Genomic DNA, 16056 nt, shown 5'->3' with positions numbered 1-16056 from the left:
TTTGGAATTTAGTTGATGTGTTACATTTCTTTTACGTAACAGTGTGTTGTGTGCATTTTTTTAGTTGTGTCACAAAATTTTGAGTGCCACTTGAAATGGTTTGGACATTTAATTCTGGAGCTCAAAACTGAACAGATGCACAGAAACATGTCAATTTACAGTAAAAAACACACTCCTTCCTCATGTATTAGAGACCACACAAGAAAAGTGTGCAAAAGAAGCCGAGGCAACTCAAGGTATGGATATAGGAAAAGAGAAGTAAAAAAGGAAAAGAATACTGGCAGAACAACAGTTTGACTGAGTGTATGTTATTACTGGGGCAACCATAAACTTGGTTTATCACTACACAAGCAGTAGCCTTCATCCTGACATTAATTTGAGCATAAAATTAATATCTTTGTTACATCAACTTCTCGCTTGTTTTCCTATCAAATATTTGTATTTTTTACTCTTTTGATGAAATGGGAGTCGTTATTATTATTATGCTTTACCTGAGACCTTCTGTTACAGATGGCTGAATGAAGTTGAAATATCACTTTGATTTCAGATACGTGATGGGCTAAAGACAGAAGCAAGTTGGCATCTTGCTACATGATAAACCATGTCAACCTCACATTTTACAGCATTTGTTCAAGGCATGCTTTGATGGGAAATGTAGTCTTCTTGCTAGAACTTAAATATACTTTCCAAATGTCCATCCACACTATTATCTCATGTATATGACTGCATACACAGCAATCACCATTTATAACTGTCCAATAATACAACATGCAGTTAATCAGGATTAGTCATTATTTTGTTATTGTATAAGGAGAAGTGTGAGATATTGCTTGTCTACAAAGACACTTATCATAATAGATGATTATATGAGCCCCATATTTTAAGGCATATAAACATTTGAACGAATACCTAGAAATACCCCATGTGCAATGGAATACATGGCACATGCAATACCTCCTTGAGGCCAGCAAATCCATTTCTATGCAGTTCCTGACCGCAAAAGGTTTTGGCTCCTGATGAATAAATAATCACATTTGGTATAGTATGCCTTATTGCGCGCAGTAATCTTTTGAGTTGATTGTGTTCTTGAAGATAAAAATAGATTATTGGTAGGACACAAGTTCCCACAGCTGAATGTTATTTGGGTGACTGGAATTCTGAATAGAAGTCCCTATTTCTAAATATTCAGGAAGATTAGGAGAATACACAAATTTAAACAGAGCATCATTACAGTGTGTGGATCACATCCTCCAATGTACAAAACATGTTTTCTGTGACAGGTGAGATAAAACCAGAAATTGAGAACTATACATACAGAAAAACAACAAACCAAGCAAACACAAGGCTTACTGAAAAGTCACCACAAATTTAAAATGTCATTAGTTGCAGGCACGTTCTTTGTTTGCAGCCATCAATGTTAGTCCCTCTTTGGCCTCAGTGTGGATGGACCTTAGGGAAAGACCACTAGGGGGCATTGCAGGCTTCACAGTCGTGGGTCCTCAGCAGGGGCAGGTGCTCTTAGGCTCGGACTCGTGGCCTAGCCTCAGCCTCCCGTCCTCCCTCATCACGTCTCTATGCAGCAGTGACCTCTGGGCCTTCAGGCGACAGGCCAGGCACATGAAGATGGAGTCCACGTTCTGGCTCTCCTTGGGGTCCTTGGCTGACGTCTCGAACAGCAGCATGTTGTGGGCGTCAGCAAACTTCAGTGCTGTGCTGGAGGGCACCTGGATCTGGTCCACCAGGTCACACTTGTTGCCCACGAGGACACGGGGCACAGAGGGTGACACACGGTGGCCGTCACACTCCTGCACCCAGGTCTTCAGGTTCTGGAACGAGGCCATCTTGGTGACATCATAGACGAAAACGACAGCATGTACATTGCGGTAGTAGTGCTCCACCATGCTCTTTCGGAAGCGCTCCTGACCTGCGGTGTCCCATACCTGCACCTGTGCGTTCACACAAATGCAGCAGAAGGGAAACCAAGACACAGGAGACTGAGCTGTGCTGTGTCAGTGCAGATCATTTTAAGAGAAAAAGGATGCTGATAACTGAGAAAAGAGACTGAAAAAGCATCTTTTAATGATACTCACAAGTAACGCAAGTTTTCCATAGAATGTATTTTATATATTTTGTAACCATACTTTCCCAATCTTCAATCAATGTTATGTCTCAAGCTCATTCTTGATGTTCTTAAAACATTGTACTCTGGATGTTACATTCGTTACCACGTAGTTTATATAGATAAAGCTGCACTGAATTAGCATGGCACTCACTGAACTTGGTCTCATTCAATACTCCTACAAAAGCATACAAGGGGCCTTCACTGTATTTTTAATTAACGTGAAATGACACTTCACCAGAATCTACATCAAATGAAAAGAGATCAATGGACAAGAAAAATATCCTGCTAAATTCAGAGTCCAATGTAATATGAGGAGAGGTCTCTTGGGATCTGTAATCACTTAAGGCTAACATTCTTACAAATAAACAGCAGTCACAACAGACACGAACACCGTGAATTTGTAACCCACACATAGTGCGATCATTCGAAGTTTGACATTGATCTGAATGCAAACATAAAAGGAACCAAACACAAGAGACGTTTCCTCGTAACAGAGGAATCTGGTTCGTTGTCATGCCATTGACTGAAACATACATTACGAATTGTGGTGCTTAAGACAATGACATGTCGGCCTTCGAGAGCCCATCCTTACGACCCACCTTTATTTTCTCGCCTTCGATCTCCACGGCTTTCTCCCTGAAATCTACACCGATTGTGGCCTCGGTCTTATCCGGGAAGGATCCACCGGTGAATCGGAAGGTTAAACACGTCTTACCAACATTCGAGTCCCCGATTACAATGATTTTAAAAATTCGTGTCTGCACACTATGGTCCAGAGACGCGCTCAAGTCGAAGGACGACGTGAGGTTAGCATTTCGTACGTTTGCAGTTCCTCGTCTATTTTCAGTTGCTTCATTTGCCATTACGGTGAAAAGATGTGCGTACACTTGTGCACCACTGCTCTGCTGGTAAGGATGGGGGAAGGGGTGGTACAAATCCCCTCCCTCCGCTTCTTTCCCGTATGCAGATGCAAGGCTAGGACTGCAGGCAAGTGCATAGTAAATTGATAGAATGTTAGCTATCTATGTTCGGACTTTTATTTTTGGTCACTGTGATAAGTTGTAACACGCACGCGGCTTATCTGACACTAGACTGTTCTGTTCATTTATTTTCGCTGCTACAACCTCGTGGAATAGGCTATGTTAATCAGCCTATACGTGAAGACATGAACTATACAGCTCTAATGACTATGTTTAAATCCATTTGCCATAATTATATTACTTTAAAAATAATAAAAATATACAGTATTGAAATTATTACGAGCGGTGTAACAATAGATATTAATGGGTTTAGGCTACACATTAATTTATTAATTAATTTTTTTCTGTTGTTGTAAATGTTCCCATCAAATAATTTTTACTCACCCAGTGTGTCAGTAACTAATCAGTTTGTAGAACTGGCCGCTTGTGTCTCATCTTTGGTGCGGATATCAGAACAATGCTAACATTTGTGCCATACAAGGCTCCCTTCTACTCTGACAGTGAAAGGCTGTTTTGTTCTGAATGAAAATGCATAGAATCTTGTGGGTATATATTAGATGTACATTTACTCTGCATACAAACAACAATTTTGCCTATTTTCCCTTCAAATCGCATCTGATTTCCAATTTAAAAATATGCATTTTCATACATTATCAAAACACAAGCATATATGTTTCAAACATTTGAATATATAATTTTATGTACAAACCAATATTTCTTTAAATTATGTATACAGAAGTTTAAAATTCATACGTTACTGGAACTTTAGCTTGTTGGTTCCAATCCCATGGCTGTAACAAAATTCTTTACACACTCATGAAGGAGGAATAATGCCCATGTGAAAATTCCTTAGGTTGTGTTATTAACTTTAAATGCAGCTGAAGTCATTTTAGGTTCTATTTACATTTGTTTACAAGGATGATGTGCACGTACCTTGAAGTATTTGAACTTCAAATATCTCTCTACTCCACACATTCAGATCACTTGAAGGTATGTTGCTTTGAAGTCTGTACCCAGGGCATTTTTGGCATTGCATTTATAAATCCCTGAGTTCATTAGGCTGGGATCCTGTATTACCAAACTGCCATCCTTGGTCATGTGAATTCCACCTAATGCAGTGAAGCGATTGTTGGGCACAAGTGTGGTGCGTCCTGGTAGAGTCCAAGAAATGTCTGGTTTAGGAATACCTGCAGCAATGCAGTTTAGTGTTACTGGAGACCCCTTTGCAACTCTTATTATGGATGGTGGTGGATTAGTGATCTGTGGTGGAAACACCATAATAGTTACAGGATATGACAGTGATGACGATCCAAACATGTTAGTGGCTTTGCAAGTGTACGTTCCTCTGTCAAACTTTGCAATTTCTCTAAGATGAAGTGTTCCATTTGATAAGTAAGTGACTCTTCCAATAACCTGAGGCCTGTCCAATACCAGACCATTTGGGAGAGTCCAAGTGATGGTTGCTTGGGGCCAGCCATCCACTGTGCATGGCATGCTGAGTGTTTGTCCAAGTGAAATCTTCATAGATGAAGCTGTACTTCGAATTTGGGGCTTCTTTCCGGGTTCTAAAGCATAGCGCTTTTCTGCTTGTCCTGCTACATTTTTGGCCAGACAGCGATAAACCCCTTTGTCACTTGGCACTGGTTGAATAATGTACAAAGTCCCATTTCCCGAGGAGTGGATAAACCTCTTAAGTTTCATGCCTGAAGCCAGCACTGTAGTGTTGGGCAGAATCCAAACAAACTCTGGCTTTGGTCTCCCTACAGCCTGGCATTTCAAAGTAATGTCATCTCCATCTAGTTTGAGGGGTAAAACCTCAATGTTTGGCACTGGGAAGCTTGGCTTTTCAGCAAGTGATGCAACTTCGAGATCAATTACTAGACTTGCCTCTCCCAGATAATTTTTGGCCACACAGAGAAACTTACCTTCGTCAGTTTTCCGGAGGCCTCGTAGTTCAAGAGTTCCATTCTTGTGGACTTGGAACCTGCCCCCAACGTATGGTGTGGGCAGAGACATACCGTAAGATGTGGTCCATGTTACCTGTGGCTCAGGCATGCCCTCAGCAGTGCAGTGCAGCAACAGAGTCTGATAGGAGACTGCCAAAATTTTACTGGCTGTTTGTCCTCTTTTTCCATTGATATGTGGCTCGCGGACTTCCACTTGGAGATTCACATTCTTAATGTCATCACCAGCTGAGTTCCGTGCGACACATGCATACTTTCCCTGGTCTGCCAAAGTCACCTTTTTTATGATCAGTGTCCCATCATTCAATATTTGATATTTAACTGAAGACGAGGTTATTATCTCATTGTTTGGTGAAATCCAGATAATAGTGGGTACAGGTTCACCTGTAGCATCACACTTCATCTGAACTGATTGGCCAAGAGAAGCCCAAAGAGACATGTGGTCTTTGGAGGAAATCTGGGGGGAATTTGGGATCACCTCAACACTCACCTTCATTGCATCCTCCCCCAGTGTGTTTTTTGCATAGCATGTATAATCGCCTTCATCATTTTCCCCCATTTGCTGCAACAGGAGAGTGCCGTTACCAAAGATAGTGTACCGACGACTGCGTGTTCCGCTGTCATCTGATTGCAGAGCATTGTTTATCACTGTACCATCAGGCAGACTCCATGATACTTCTGGGTCTGGAAGACCCGAAGCTACACAATCCACAAGGAAGTTGTCTCCATTAGTGACTCTCTTTTGTGGAGTGCCTATGTTCTCTATCTTGGGTGGTTTCATGAGGACCTCCAGCTGAAACAATTCAATTTCCTCTCCATTGGGCTTTTGGTACATGCAAAGGTAACTGCCACCATCTTTTTCAGTCAACTGCAGGATCCTGAGAGTGCCATTAGAGAAAGCAGTTATGTGTCTCTGAGGACTGGAGACAAAAGCAGAGAAACTGTCAGTTCACATTTTCGCACGTTTCGTTATTTTAAATAACTGTGAAAGCAATTCTTTCTCAAATGTAAACTTAAAATATTCTGACTTTTTCATTTATGCTTGTTGATATTTATCTCTTTTAGATGGTTGTGGTTTGTAAATTCATAGCATTAATTTGCCTCATAGTCAGTTTATGGCAAAATAAGTAATTATGAGGTTTGGTGAAATATTCTTTAAAGTTTAATTAAATATATTACTATGAGGTGTAAGAGGACCCTGTTTCTGTGTGCTCAATAATGAGGAATGTGACTATTGTATTGTCTGGATCAGCAGGGTTTATTTGGGTTTCTGTCTGACACCACAGGCTGTTTCACATTTGTAAGACATTGTTTGTATTACAGTAATGACGAAGCTAATCTGGGGTGAGTTTTAAAGTGCCAGTTATGGTTGAAACTGTATGAATGGAAGTTATATTTGTACATGAATGGCTTTAATTATCTGACACCAGCTGTGTTTTGTAAAGGAAAGCGTCTCCTACATTCTGAGCATGTGGTTTATGAATTATGCTTGCACAGAAAGACACCCTTCCACATGTGTTAGAATCATAGTCCATCCAACTGCAGATGGTAGATATACTAAACACTAAATAACACATAATAAAATAAATAAATAATAAAAATCCTATGTCCTGATTTACAGTGTTAACACAAATATTAATCCAACTATGTATTTAATGCATACATCTATTTAATGCATACATCTATCTATCTATCTATCTATCTATCTATCTATCTATCTATCTATCTATCTATCTATCTATCTATCTATCTATATAAAATGTATGTATGTATTGGGGGTGGCATATATGTATGAGGGAGGGGGAATGCTAACACTGCAGTTGTACCTTTGGCGGGGCTCCAGTAGAGCTCTAGATGGCAGCCTCCAGACAGTGCCTCTGTGGGAACGTGTGGACTCAGGGCAATGCAGGAAAACCATGGACCCATACATGGCTGAGACATGGTGCTGCTGAACCAGACCTTTCCAGGGACCAACAGCCTCCTGCTGAACATCCAGCTCCACCACTCTCTTAGTGATGCCGACCACGTTTGCAGCCAAGCACTCATACCTCCCTGTGTCCGTGGGTGAGACACTTTTGACATAAAGTGTGCCGTTGGGGAATACAAAGAGGCGCCTCTCAATGAATTGTGTTGGTTTCATTTGTGAACTGTCAGGAAGAACCCACTTAAGGAGAGGCTCAGGCTCACCTTTGGCTGTGCAGTGCACATAAATGCTTCGGCCAGCATTAAGGGATATACTTTCTGAGGCCTCCTCATTGATTGTTGGTGGCAGTGCAGCAACATGCAGGTGGTAGGTCAGGGTATCAGCACCTGCTGCATTACTAGCAATGCACTTGTAGTCTCCTTTGCTGGAAAAGTTTGCATATCTAATTCTGAGGGTTCCATTGGGAAAAAGTGATATAGGTCTGTCAAGAACAACTATCTCTCGTACAAAAGTTCTGTCCGGTAGAATCCAGGAGACCTGGGCTTGCGGCTTGCCAGCTGCAGTACAGTCCAAGCTGATTGGCTTACCCAGGTAGACAGAGATGTCTCTGTGTTTGGGGCCCTGTATTTTGGGAGGTTCTGTTTGTATGGCAAGAGTGAGCACCATACGATCTGAGCCAAATTTATTTTGTGCAGTACAGAGGTACTGGCCTCGGTCCTGCAGCTGGACATTCTTTATAACAAAAGTACCATTTGGAAGAACCTCAAATCTTTGTCCATGTTTTGTGCTGGCTTGAATTGTAGCACCTGTAAAGGGTATATATAATAGATAACAGATAATAAAGTACATCTGTTGTATTAGGATACTAAACAGGGCTAATATTTGCAAGATCCTGTGATGGACATCAAACACAACTCAAATATACATAGCAAACACATGTTGCTATGTAGATTTTGGGTTTTAATTTTTCTGATGAAAGCTAAAATGTAATCATGCATGCTGATGTTACATATAGATTTTTAACTGTTGACTGTATTAATTTACTGTGCAAGGATGGAATTATTTTGATTGTAAGCACAGAATAGTTTCTAAATTCAGTATGAGGCTACGTACCTGTAGAGACTTTAGTCCAGGAGATAGCAGGCTTAGGGTCCCCTGATGACTGACAGCGCAGGAGAACATTTGCTTCTGCTAGTGCAGACACACTGACCGTGTCAGTTGCAATGATCCTGGGTTTCGCGCCACTACCCAACAGGTCTGGAAAGGGCAATGCAGTGCTCAACTTCTTTGTTCCAAATTGACTGTAGTGCCAGCGACTCCCATACAGTATGCTGGCTGTGGTGTGTGGCTTGCTTGTTGCTGCTACCACAGAAGGGGATGTCACAGGCTTGTGGATGCTTGGGAAATTTGGAGCTGGATGAGGCCTTGGGGTGGGCTGGTATGTCCTTGGTTTGAGAGTAACTGGCTTTCCCAGCTGGACTAAACGGTAAGCATCAAGCTGGGATTGCCGGTATTTGTTTCGAAGCCTACTTAGGAGCAAGTAATCTCTTACTCGAGAGGATGTGCTGCTGTGTGGTGCTACGGTTAGGGGCAAGGCTGTCACTGCTGACCAGGGGATGTAAGCAGTGGGCTTTGCAGTTTGTGCTGTGATTTCAGGTCGGTTAGTGATCCCTAGTCTCCTTTCCTTTGTGTGTGGTAAATGCCATATTCTGTCCGATGAAGAGTGCTGCCTTGATCCATGAATCGTGGGCCAGACTGGGATGTGGTTGGTGTAAGTCCAGAAGGGAGAAGGAGTATAAGTCCTGGACACAGGTGAGATTTGGTTTCTTCTCTGGGTTAGCCATGGGTGGATAGGCAACTCAGGAATCTCAGGCTTGACTGCTGAGTTATCTACATTCTTTCTACTGATGTTAATCAAGGCTGGTTTCTCTGTGGTTAGTGGATCTTTCTCTGTTATAGAAAGTTTAGTATTGGTTATCTGAATACTAGGAGAGCTTGTAGTTATTATCCTTTGTATGTATTTATTTTTATTTGTTCTGTTACTTGTCCAGCCAATATCTTCCCTGTTTTCATGTTTATACCACTTATTTTGCATGGGTGCAAGTGTGATAGGAGCTGTAATCATGAGCTCAACTGACCCATTATATTTGTTTTTATCCTGATTTTTAACTAATTTTCCTTCATGTGATAGTTTTGTTTTTTTATTAAGTTGAGGAGACATCTCTATTACTGTCACATTTACAGGGTTTTTAATACGAGGATCGAGTTCACTCAGAATCTCAGAATCTGTCACAGGTCTACTCCCTGTGTTTTTATTGTTCATTTGAAAAAAACTGGACATGGGAGATAAAGGAGCTGCTGTGGAAGATGAAGTTGTGAGTGTTATTTTTGTTGTGGTGGGTGGGGGGTGCATAGGTTTCTGTGGTCGTGGCCTTCTTGGTGGAAGTCTTCTTCTGTATGGAGGCCTCCGTCTTTGGTTCAGGGTGGGATTGCTATTTGCCCTTATTCTCTCCTCTATTAAGTGAATGTCTGTCTGTTTTTCTGGTTGTGTCACATGTGCCAAATTTGAATTTATAGGGGACAATGTGGTTGAGAGGTGAACTGAAGCTAAACTCGGAGTGTTAAACCTGTTAACAGATTTTTGATGTATTTGTTCTTGCTCTGCTGAACTGTAGTCTGTATGCTCTCTGTGAGGGGCTTGTACAAGCTGCTTGGAACTGAAATAATATTTATGGGCACTACTGGTAGCACTGCTAGACCTAAATTCAAAAGCAGTAGTGGGATAAGGACTCATAGGAGCAGGAGTTGTTATTTTCACAGTTGTGGTCTCTCCTTGTGTTGTGATAATTGTTGCTGGCTGCACAGTAGATACTTTAGCGTTAGCTTTTACAAATATTTGTGGCCAGCGATCTGGATCAAACTCCTTGACATATTTGTTTGGTTGCTCCTTGATGCGCTTTCCTTTAAAGCCCCGTCGATGGACTCCACCTGAACCTCTGTGTTTTCCATCTGTTCTCTGAGGAGTTTGTTTCGCAGTTGGGTACTTGATTTCTTGGTATCCTGAACCTTCTGTGTCCTCACTATGAAGAAAGTGTGACTCCCCTTCCACCACACTACTAACTGAAGAGTCTTCCTCTTTTTTACTTGCTACAACAACCATGTGAGATAACATATCCACCCCATGAAGGTTAGCTGCTAAACAGCTATATTCCCCAGTATCCTCATCCAACACGTTTTTAATGATCAAAGTGTTATTTTGTGACACATGGATTCTTCCTTTTGCATCAGATGCATTTAGAATCTCATGCTTTGGTAGGATCCATCTGGTCTCAACTGGCTGAGGTGAAGTAACTGAACAGGGAAGAATGAGTGATTCCCCATAGTCCACAGACATCTTCTTTCCATTTAAGTCACTGGGGCTAAGAAGACGTTCCCTGACAGTGAGCCTATAGGAAATTATGTCCACATCTGTCTCAGTCCGCACAAAACAGTGATAGAGCCCACTGTCTGACAGGCTTGTGTTTTTGATGACTAATCTGTTATGCTCAGACACAATTCTGTGAGAATCAGTCTTTTCTAAAGTGGTCAGATCTGGAAGCATCCACTCCATTGATTGATGTCCAGAGCTAAGCACATTACAGTCAAGAGTGACCTCAGAGTGTTCCAGTGCTATCTGAATCCTTCTTGGGGTTCCTCTCAGGATAAGAGCCCAGGAGGAGACTTTGTCTTCCTGCTCTCCTCTTTCACTGATGTGCTTTGATATAAAAGTAGAGAAGTTCAACACTAGCTTTTTTGTTGTGGTCTTGCGTCGATTCAACTGAAGAGTAACCCTGGGTTGCAGAAGCCAGTCCGGATCAGCCATTAAATGCCCTTTGAGTTCAGTAAAGTAAGGTGAGTCTTCACTTGTGGCCTGGAAGTACTGAAAGGTTGCCTTTGAAGTGTTCTCGAGCCTTGCTCCTTGTACCAGTATGGCTGGGCTCTCATAGTAGTACGCAACTAGTCTCCACAGGTTCTGGAGAGCATCCCTGTCGATTTCACATTCAAGCAGAGAGAGCAGGGTCACATTTGCCTCCACCACCCTTGACCCCTTCAGCTGTTCCCATGCTATCAAGGTCCCTTCAGTTGGCCGTGTAACGTCACAGGCGACATGGGCTCTATTCCCATGGCTGTCGGACAGTGTGAATGTCAAGTGGCCCAGTGGATGCTCTAGGTCCTTGACATAAGGGACATCAGGCTCCTGGTCCTCCCAGGTGCCACCCTCGGCTGTCCTCAGCGGGGAGAGGATTGAAGGTCTGTTGCATGAGAGCTGCTGGGCTGAGAGCTGGAGAACCTGGCTGCTGTTGAGGGGCTGTGGTGAGGCACATGCAGCACAGTTCTCACCAGCAATAGCATCCTGGTCCTTCTTGCACTTAATCACACCTGCAAAAATGACAGTGAGCAAGTGTGTGTGTGTGTGTGTGTGTGTGTGTGTGTGTGTGTGTGTGTGTGTGTGTGTGTGTGTGTGTGTGTGTGTGTGTGTGTGTGTGTGTGTGTGTGAGAGAGAGAGAGAGAGAGAGACAGATTAGGGTTGATGAATGGCTCCAACTAAGCATGCTAGATCATTGGTTAGTGGGTTAGAAGTTTTATGGGAAAAGAATCTGGACATTCTTCTCCATTATTCCTAAATGAAATAACTTTTTTTTACAAACGGAGCTCTGTAGTGTTTAATTACAACGTTGTACAATGTCAATTTCACATAGCCAGTGAAATGAAATATTATTATTATTATTATTATTATTATGCTCTAACAGATTCCTCACAAATGGAATCAGATAATTCATTTTCACTTTCTGCTTATGTGTCATTTAGTGGATGACAGACAAAATAGCAAAATATAAAACATGGGAATAGACAATGACCAAGAAAGAGGAAAAGGGGAAGAGCCAAATCTATTAATGGGAGTCCCTGTTTTAACCCAGCATGTCCCATCTCAGGAGGTATGCACAGTTATAGAAGGAGGAAACAATATATAATTACTCGGTTGTTTAAATGTAGTGGTATTTATATTTGTATGCATTAACACACAGGTACTACATATATAAAGTGTATATAAAGTGGTGCTAGTCACTATTTGGTTTAAAGGTTTTTCTGTGGAGGTTTTTTCTTTATTTGAAGATTGATCCAATCCAAATCCCATTAATTGAAGGTGACTTTTATGAGTTCAGGGTGCGTGTAGGCCGACATTTCATGTCAGTTTGTGCGAACCTCACCCTCGTGTTTCTTGTCCCACTCTAAGAGCCAACGGATGTGGCAGTCGCATATCCAGGGGTTGCTGTGCAGGGAGAGCAGCTCCAGCCTGCTCAGGTGCTGAAGCGTGCCGGGCAGAAAGTACTCTAGTTGGTTGCCCGCGAGGTGAAGGTGACGCAGGCCCGAACCCCAGAAGGTGCCCAGGACGGAGAGGGTGGTGAATGTGTGTGGGTGGAGGTCGTGCAACATGTTGCCCTCCAGCTGGAGGAGCTTGAGTGATGGTAGCCCAGTGAAGGAGAACGGCTCGATGAAGCCAATTAGATTGTGGTCCAGGTGCAGACGCACTAGGCTGCTCATCCCTTTGAACATGCCATGGTCTATTGTCTTTAGCTTGTTGTAGCTCAGCTTTAATATCTGTATAAATAAATAGACATGTTCAGTTCAATTGCTTTTCAATTTCTGAAATGCAAGTAGAACTTGATAAGTATCTGCAGCACTTTGAAGCTGAAATTAAAAAAAGATAGGTACAGAAGAGCAGACAGAGAAGGCTCCATACCTGATATGACCGTTCATATGGTTGTACTTAAGGCAAAGAGTGGTGCATGGTATAGTGCAGTGCAAATTTTATTTATAAAAAGTGCATATTTCTACACATATAGACATATACCCGCATGTGTGTGTGCGTACACACATACACGGCTCCAATCACCTGGAGGTAACGTAAGTGGTAAAAGGATCCTGAAGCCACAGACGTGATGTCGTTCCCATGCAGCATAAGCATCTCAAGTTGGCGCAGCTTTTCATAATCCAAGGGCCCCACAGCGGCAATACTGTTATAGCTACAGGGAGGATACGGGAGCTCATAAACATGGTTTCACTTTAAAATTCAGGAGGAAATACATCTGTCCTTTTATCTTTTAGTATTGGATCTCTTTGTCTGAAAAGTTGCCTAAGATATCTCCTGTTATTTTGTAACAGTTCTTTTCACTTTTCAAGTATGGAGATTTATTACAGACAATTATGCCAAGTAAGATATAGCAAAGTGTGCTATCTCAGATGAACAGTATCAGATAAACGTAAATGCTACTATAAAGTATAATCATTGACAATGTTTTATCACTGGCAGTTCCTATATAATAATGAGTTAAAATTAACATGCCACTATTCACATATTCACTATTCACTATACATGACTGATGGTGGTAGCAGAGCCTGACTCTCTGTAAGTGCATTGCACCAAAATAGACAGCATAAGATAACAAAAACTGTCTTCTATTATAACAAAAAAGGAGTCAGTGATTAGACTTCACATTAACATGCCTCCACGCAGAGAACAGTGGCAGAGCTGCCTACCCCAGGTTCAGTCTCTCTGTGTCCTTAGGCAGGTTGCGCGGGAGCGAGGGCAAATGGCGGAAGGTGCAGTGCACCTCTTTCGGGTTGGGGCAGCTGCAGGACCTGGGGCACGCGCACAGACATGCGGACAAAAAGAGCAGGAGCAGCAACAGCGCCACCTTCAGCCAGGGAGCAGGGTCACCCAGTGGAGCCATGGCTCTCTCATACCATCCTCCGATTTGCGTGTGCCGTTTTAAGGATCTGCTCTTTTTATACAGAAGACAGTCACAATTTTACAAATAATGAGGATGATAATGGAGCTGAGGGAGGGCAGTCGTGCTACGTTTCGCTGAGTTACTTCTTAGGCCAGGGAGCTTTTACCATTGCTTTGTGCAATACTAGGTGGGTGAGTCACAGATCACAAAGAGCTCCTTGGAACATGACACAGAATCATGCTGATCATTAGGCAGTTTTTTTCAAAGACAGGCAGTTCTGAGTTTTAAATGCATCTGTTTTAATTTAATAATATCTGTAATTATATGTACATATTAACACTAACCAGTTATGAGTGGCAGTACTAAAAGAAGGGCATGCAAATGAAAGGGTAATTTGATATATTATGCTGTTGGGCTTCTTCACGTTTATACTGCGCATTGCATAATAACTGAGTGAGATATTTGTTGTGATCTGTCATTCCACTGCTGGTTCTCCTTGTGGACTAATTCATTACTCAAGTGTTTTCCTCTCTTAGCAAAGCCTCGACAGCCCAATTATACCACAATCTTTAAGAGGATGATGACAGGTGCCGCACTTCCTAAATGCCAAAATATTCAGACTTCAGGGCAAGGAACGCCAGGGGTGTCTGCCTCTTCTCCTTTTATTGCCTGTTTGCCATTTTGAGTTGCTCAAGACTCCTCTGTTTCAAGAGTAATAATTGCAAAATGTGAGGCATGATTTATTTGCCTGTCAGTGGAATGATAATGACCCATGATGATTTGGGTGATTTCAGAAAACCAGTCTTAGAGTTACTCTGGCCAGATTATGGTAGAATTAACTTTCTATACTGTAGCAAGGGAAGAGAAACTGCCAGAGGCTATTAAACCTAATAACAACATAAAATTAATGCAGCACATTTGGATCCTTTCAACAGTGCATTCCATCAGTCTATATTAAAATCAAAGCTTTGGCTATGGGCTTGTCCCTGTTAAATTTGGGGATTCATTTTATATTCTAGGAGCAGTGAATCATTTTGTATAATCTTCATTTTAGTAGGAAAATGGAAGCATAAAAATAGCTTGCATATATCCATATGAAATCTCTTTTACTTTGTTTGTGTTCATGTGTTTGTGCACATCTATGTATGTGTGTGTGCGTGTGTGTTTGTCTGTGACTGGATGTTTTTTGTTGTTTTTTTTTTTTACCTCAGAAGACAGCAGCTGTTCTAAGACATGCTAAACTCATTTACGGAAATGAAGGTTCATAATGTTATCTTAAAGTGATCTTTAAACACTGTGAAACTTGAGGTAACGCTTGTTTTCTGTTAGAGGAAATTTAAAGCTGACTTTTCTACACTCATCTGCTATAAATACTGCGCACATGCCCATGTTTTAACCGAGAGCACCGTCCTTTTTAAATTATCTGAAAAACGATCATGAAACAAAAGCATGTTAACCCGTAATAGTGTCATCAAAAGACTCAGAACTCTTATTCATGTTAATATGCCACAGTTAAATAATTGTCAAAAGTTTTATGTGCAAATATCCAATCGCAAAGCCCGCTTTTGTGTTTAAAGATTATTTCCATTTATGTGGAAACATGATGGCTACATGATGAAACAGTTATAACTATGAAGCAACTCTGCAGTAAACTCACCACAAGTCCATTTCTAAAACAAATCCCCGAATGCATAAAAACATGAATAATCAAGTCTCTTTCAAATCTGACTTACCTTTAGGTCTGTATTTAAAAGAAGTTGAGTTCTAACTCTTCAGTGTAGTTTGTTAGATTAGCACTTCAGAAGAGCAGCGGAGAAAGAAGCCGTTTGATGCTGTATTTTTCTTATTTACCATGCAGGGTGCACTGTGTGTTTGCAGTGATGGAGCACTGGCTGGAGAGCTCTCGGTCTTTGCCTCCTGAAGTCCAAGCTCTGCCACATCTGGATAAGCTCTTATCTCCCCCACTCCTGCTCTGTGCTGGCCTGCGCACGGGTGGAATGCTGCTGGCTGACTTGGCCTGCGGCCACCTCCTCTCCTCCCCACCTCTTCCTCCTCCTACTCCTCTGTCTCCTCCTCCTCTCTTGTGATTTCTTGCTCTCCCTTTGTTACCTGTGTCTCCAGAGTCATGGGTGCAGCTGTTTCTCTTGCTGTTGCTCCCCCCCCACCCACCCATACACCCACACTTGTCTTAATGTTCCCATGTTTTCTCTTTCAGTAGAGGGGGTACTTGGTCTCCACATTGGCTTGGGTTCAGGCCCTGTCTGTAAGGTCACCAGAGCAGTTGTAACTTATT

The 16056-nt window shown here is 42.0% G+C and overlaps 1 protein-coding gene across 4 annotated transcripts; it reads right to left on the bottom strand.

Annotated features, from left to right (window-relative positions):
• Positions 1–90: 90 nt before the first annotated feature.
• On the bottom strand, positions 91–15790 carry LOC113572481 (ras-related protein Rab-33A-like). Of its 4 annotated transcripts, none has more exons than XR_003410114.2 (8): positions 15497–15790; positions 13570–13814; positions 12926–13055; positions 12240–12630; positions 8104–11409; positions 6893–7796; positions 3487–5986; positions 1858–1946 (listed from the first exon to the last, which is right to left on the bottom strand). XR_003410114.2 is itself a non-coding variant. In XM_027002108.2 (8 exons), exons 2-7 carry the CDS (start codon positions 13761–13763, stop codon positions 4078–4080), a joined length of 6834 nt encoding a protein of 2277 aa, XP_026857909.2. In that variant the 5' UTR covers positions 13764–13814; positions 15497–15790; the 3' UTR covers positions 1869–1946; positions 4036–4077. The 4 variants fall into 4 exon arrangements, 2 of the variants coding, with proteins under 2 accessions (XP_026857910.2, XP_026857909.2); XM_027002108.2 differs by having other exon boundaries at positions 1869–1946; positions 4036–5986; XR_003410115.2 differs by lacking the exons at positions 13570–13814; positions 15497–15790 and having other exon boundaries at positions 12926–13090.
• Positions 15791–16056: the final 266 nt, after the last annotated feature.

This window comes from Electrophorus electricus, chromosome 12, assembly GCF_013358815.1.
Source record: "Electrophorus electricus isolate fEleEle1 chromosome 12, fEleEle1.pri, whole genome shotgun sequence".
NCBI classification, from domain to species: Eukaryota; Metazoa; Chordata; class Actinopteri; order Gymnotiformes; family Gymnotidae; genus Electrophorus; species Electrophorus electricus.
The sequence above is the reverse complement of the archived record's forward strand: the minus strand, read 5'-3'. Positions and strand labels throughout refer to the sequence as shown.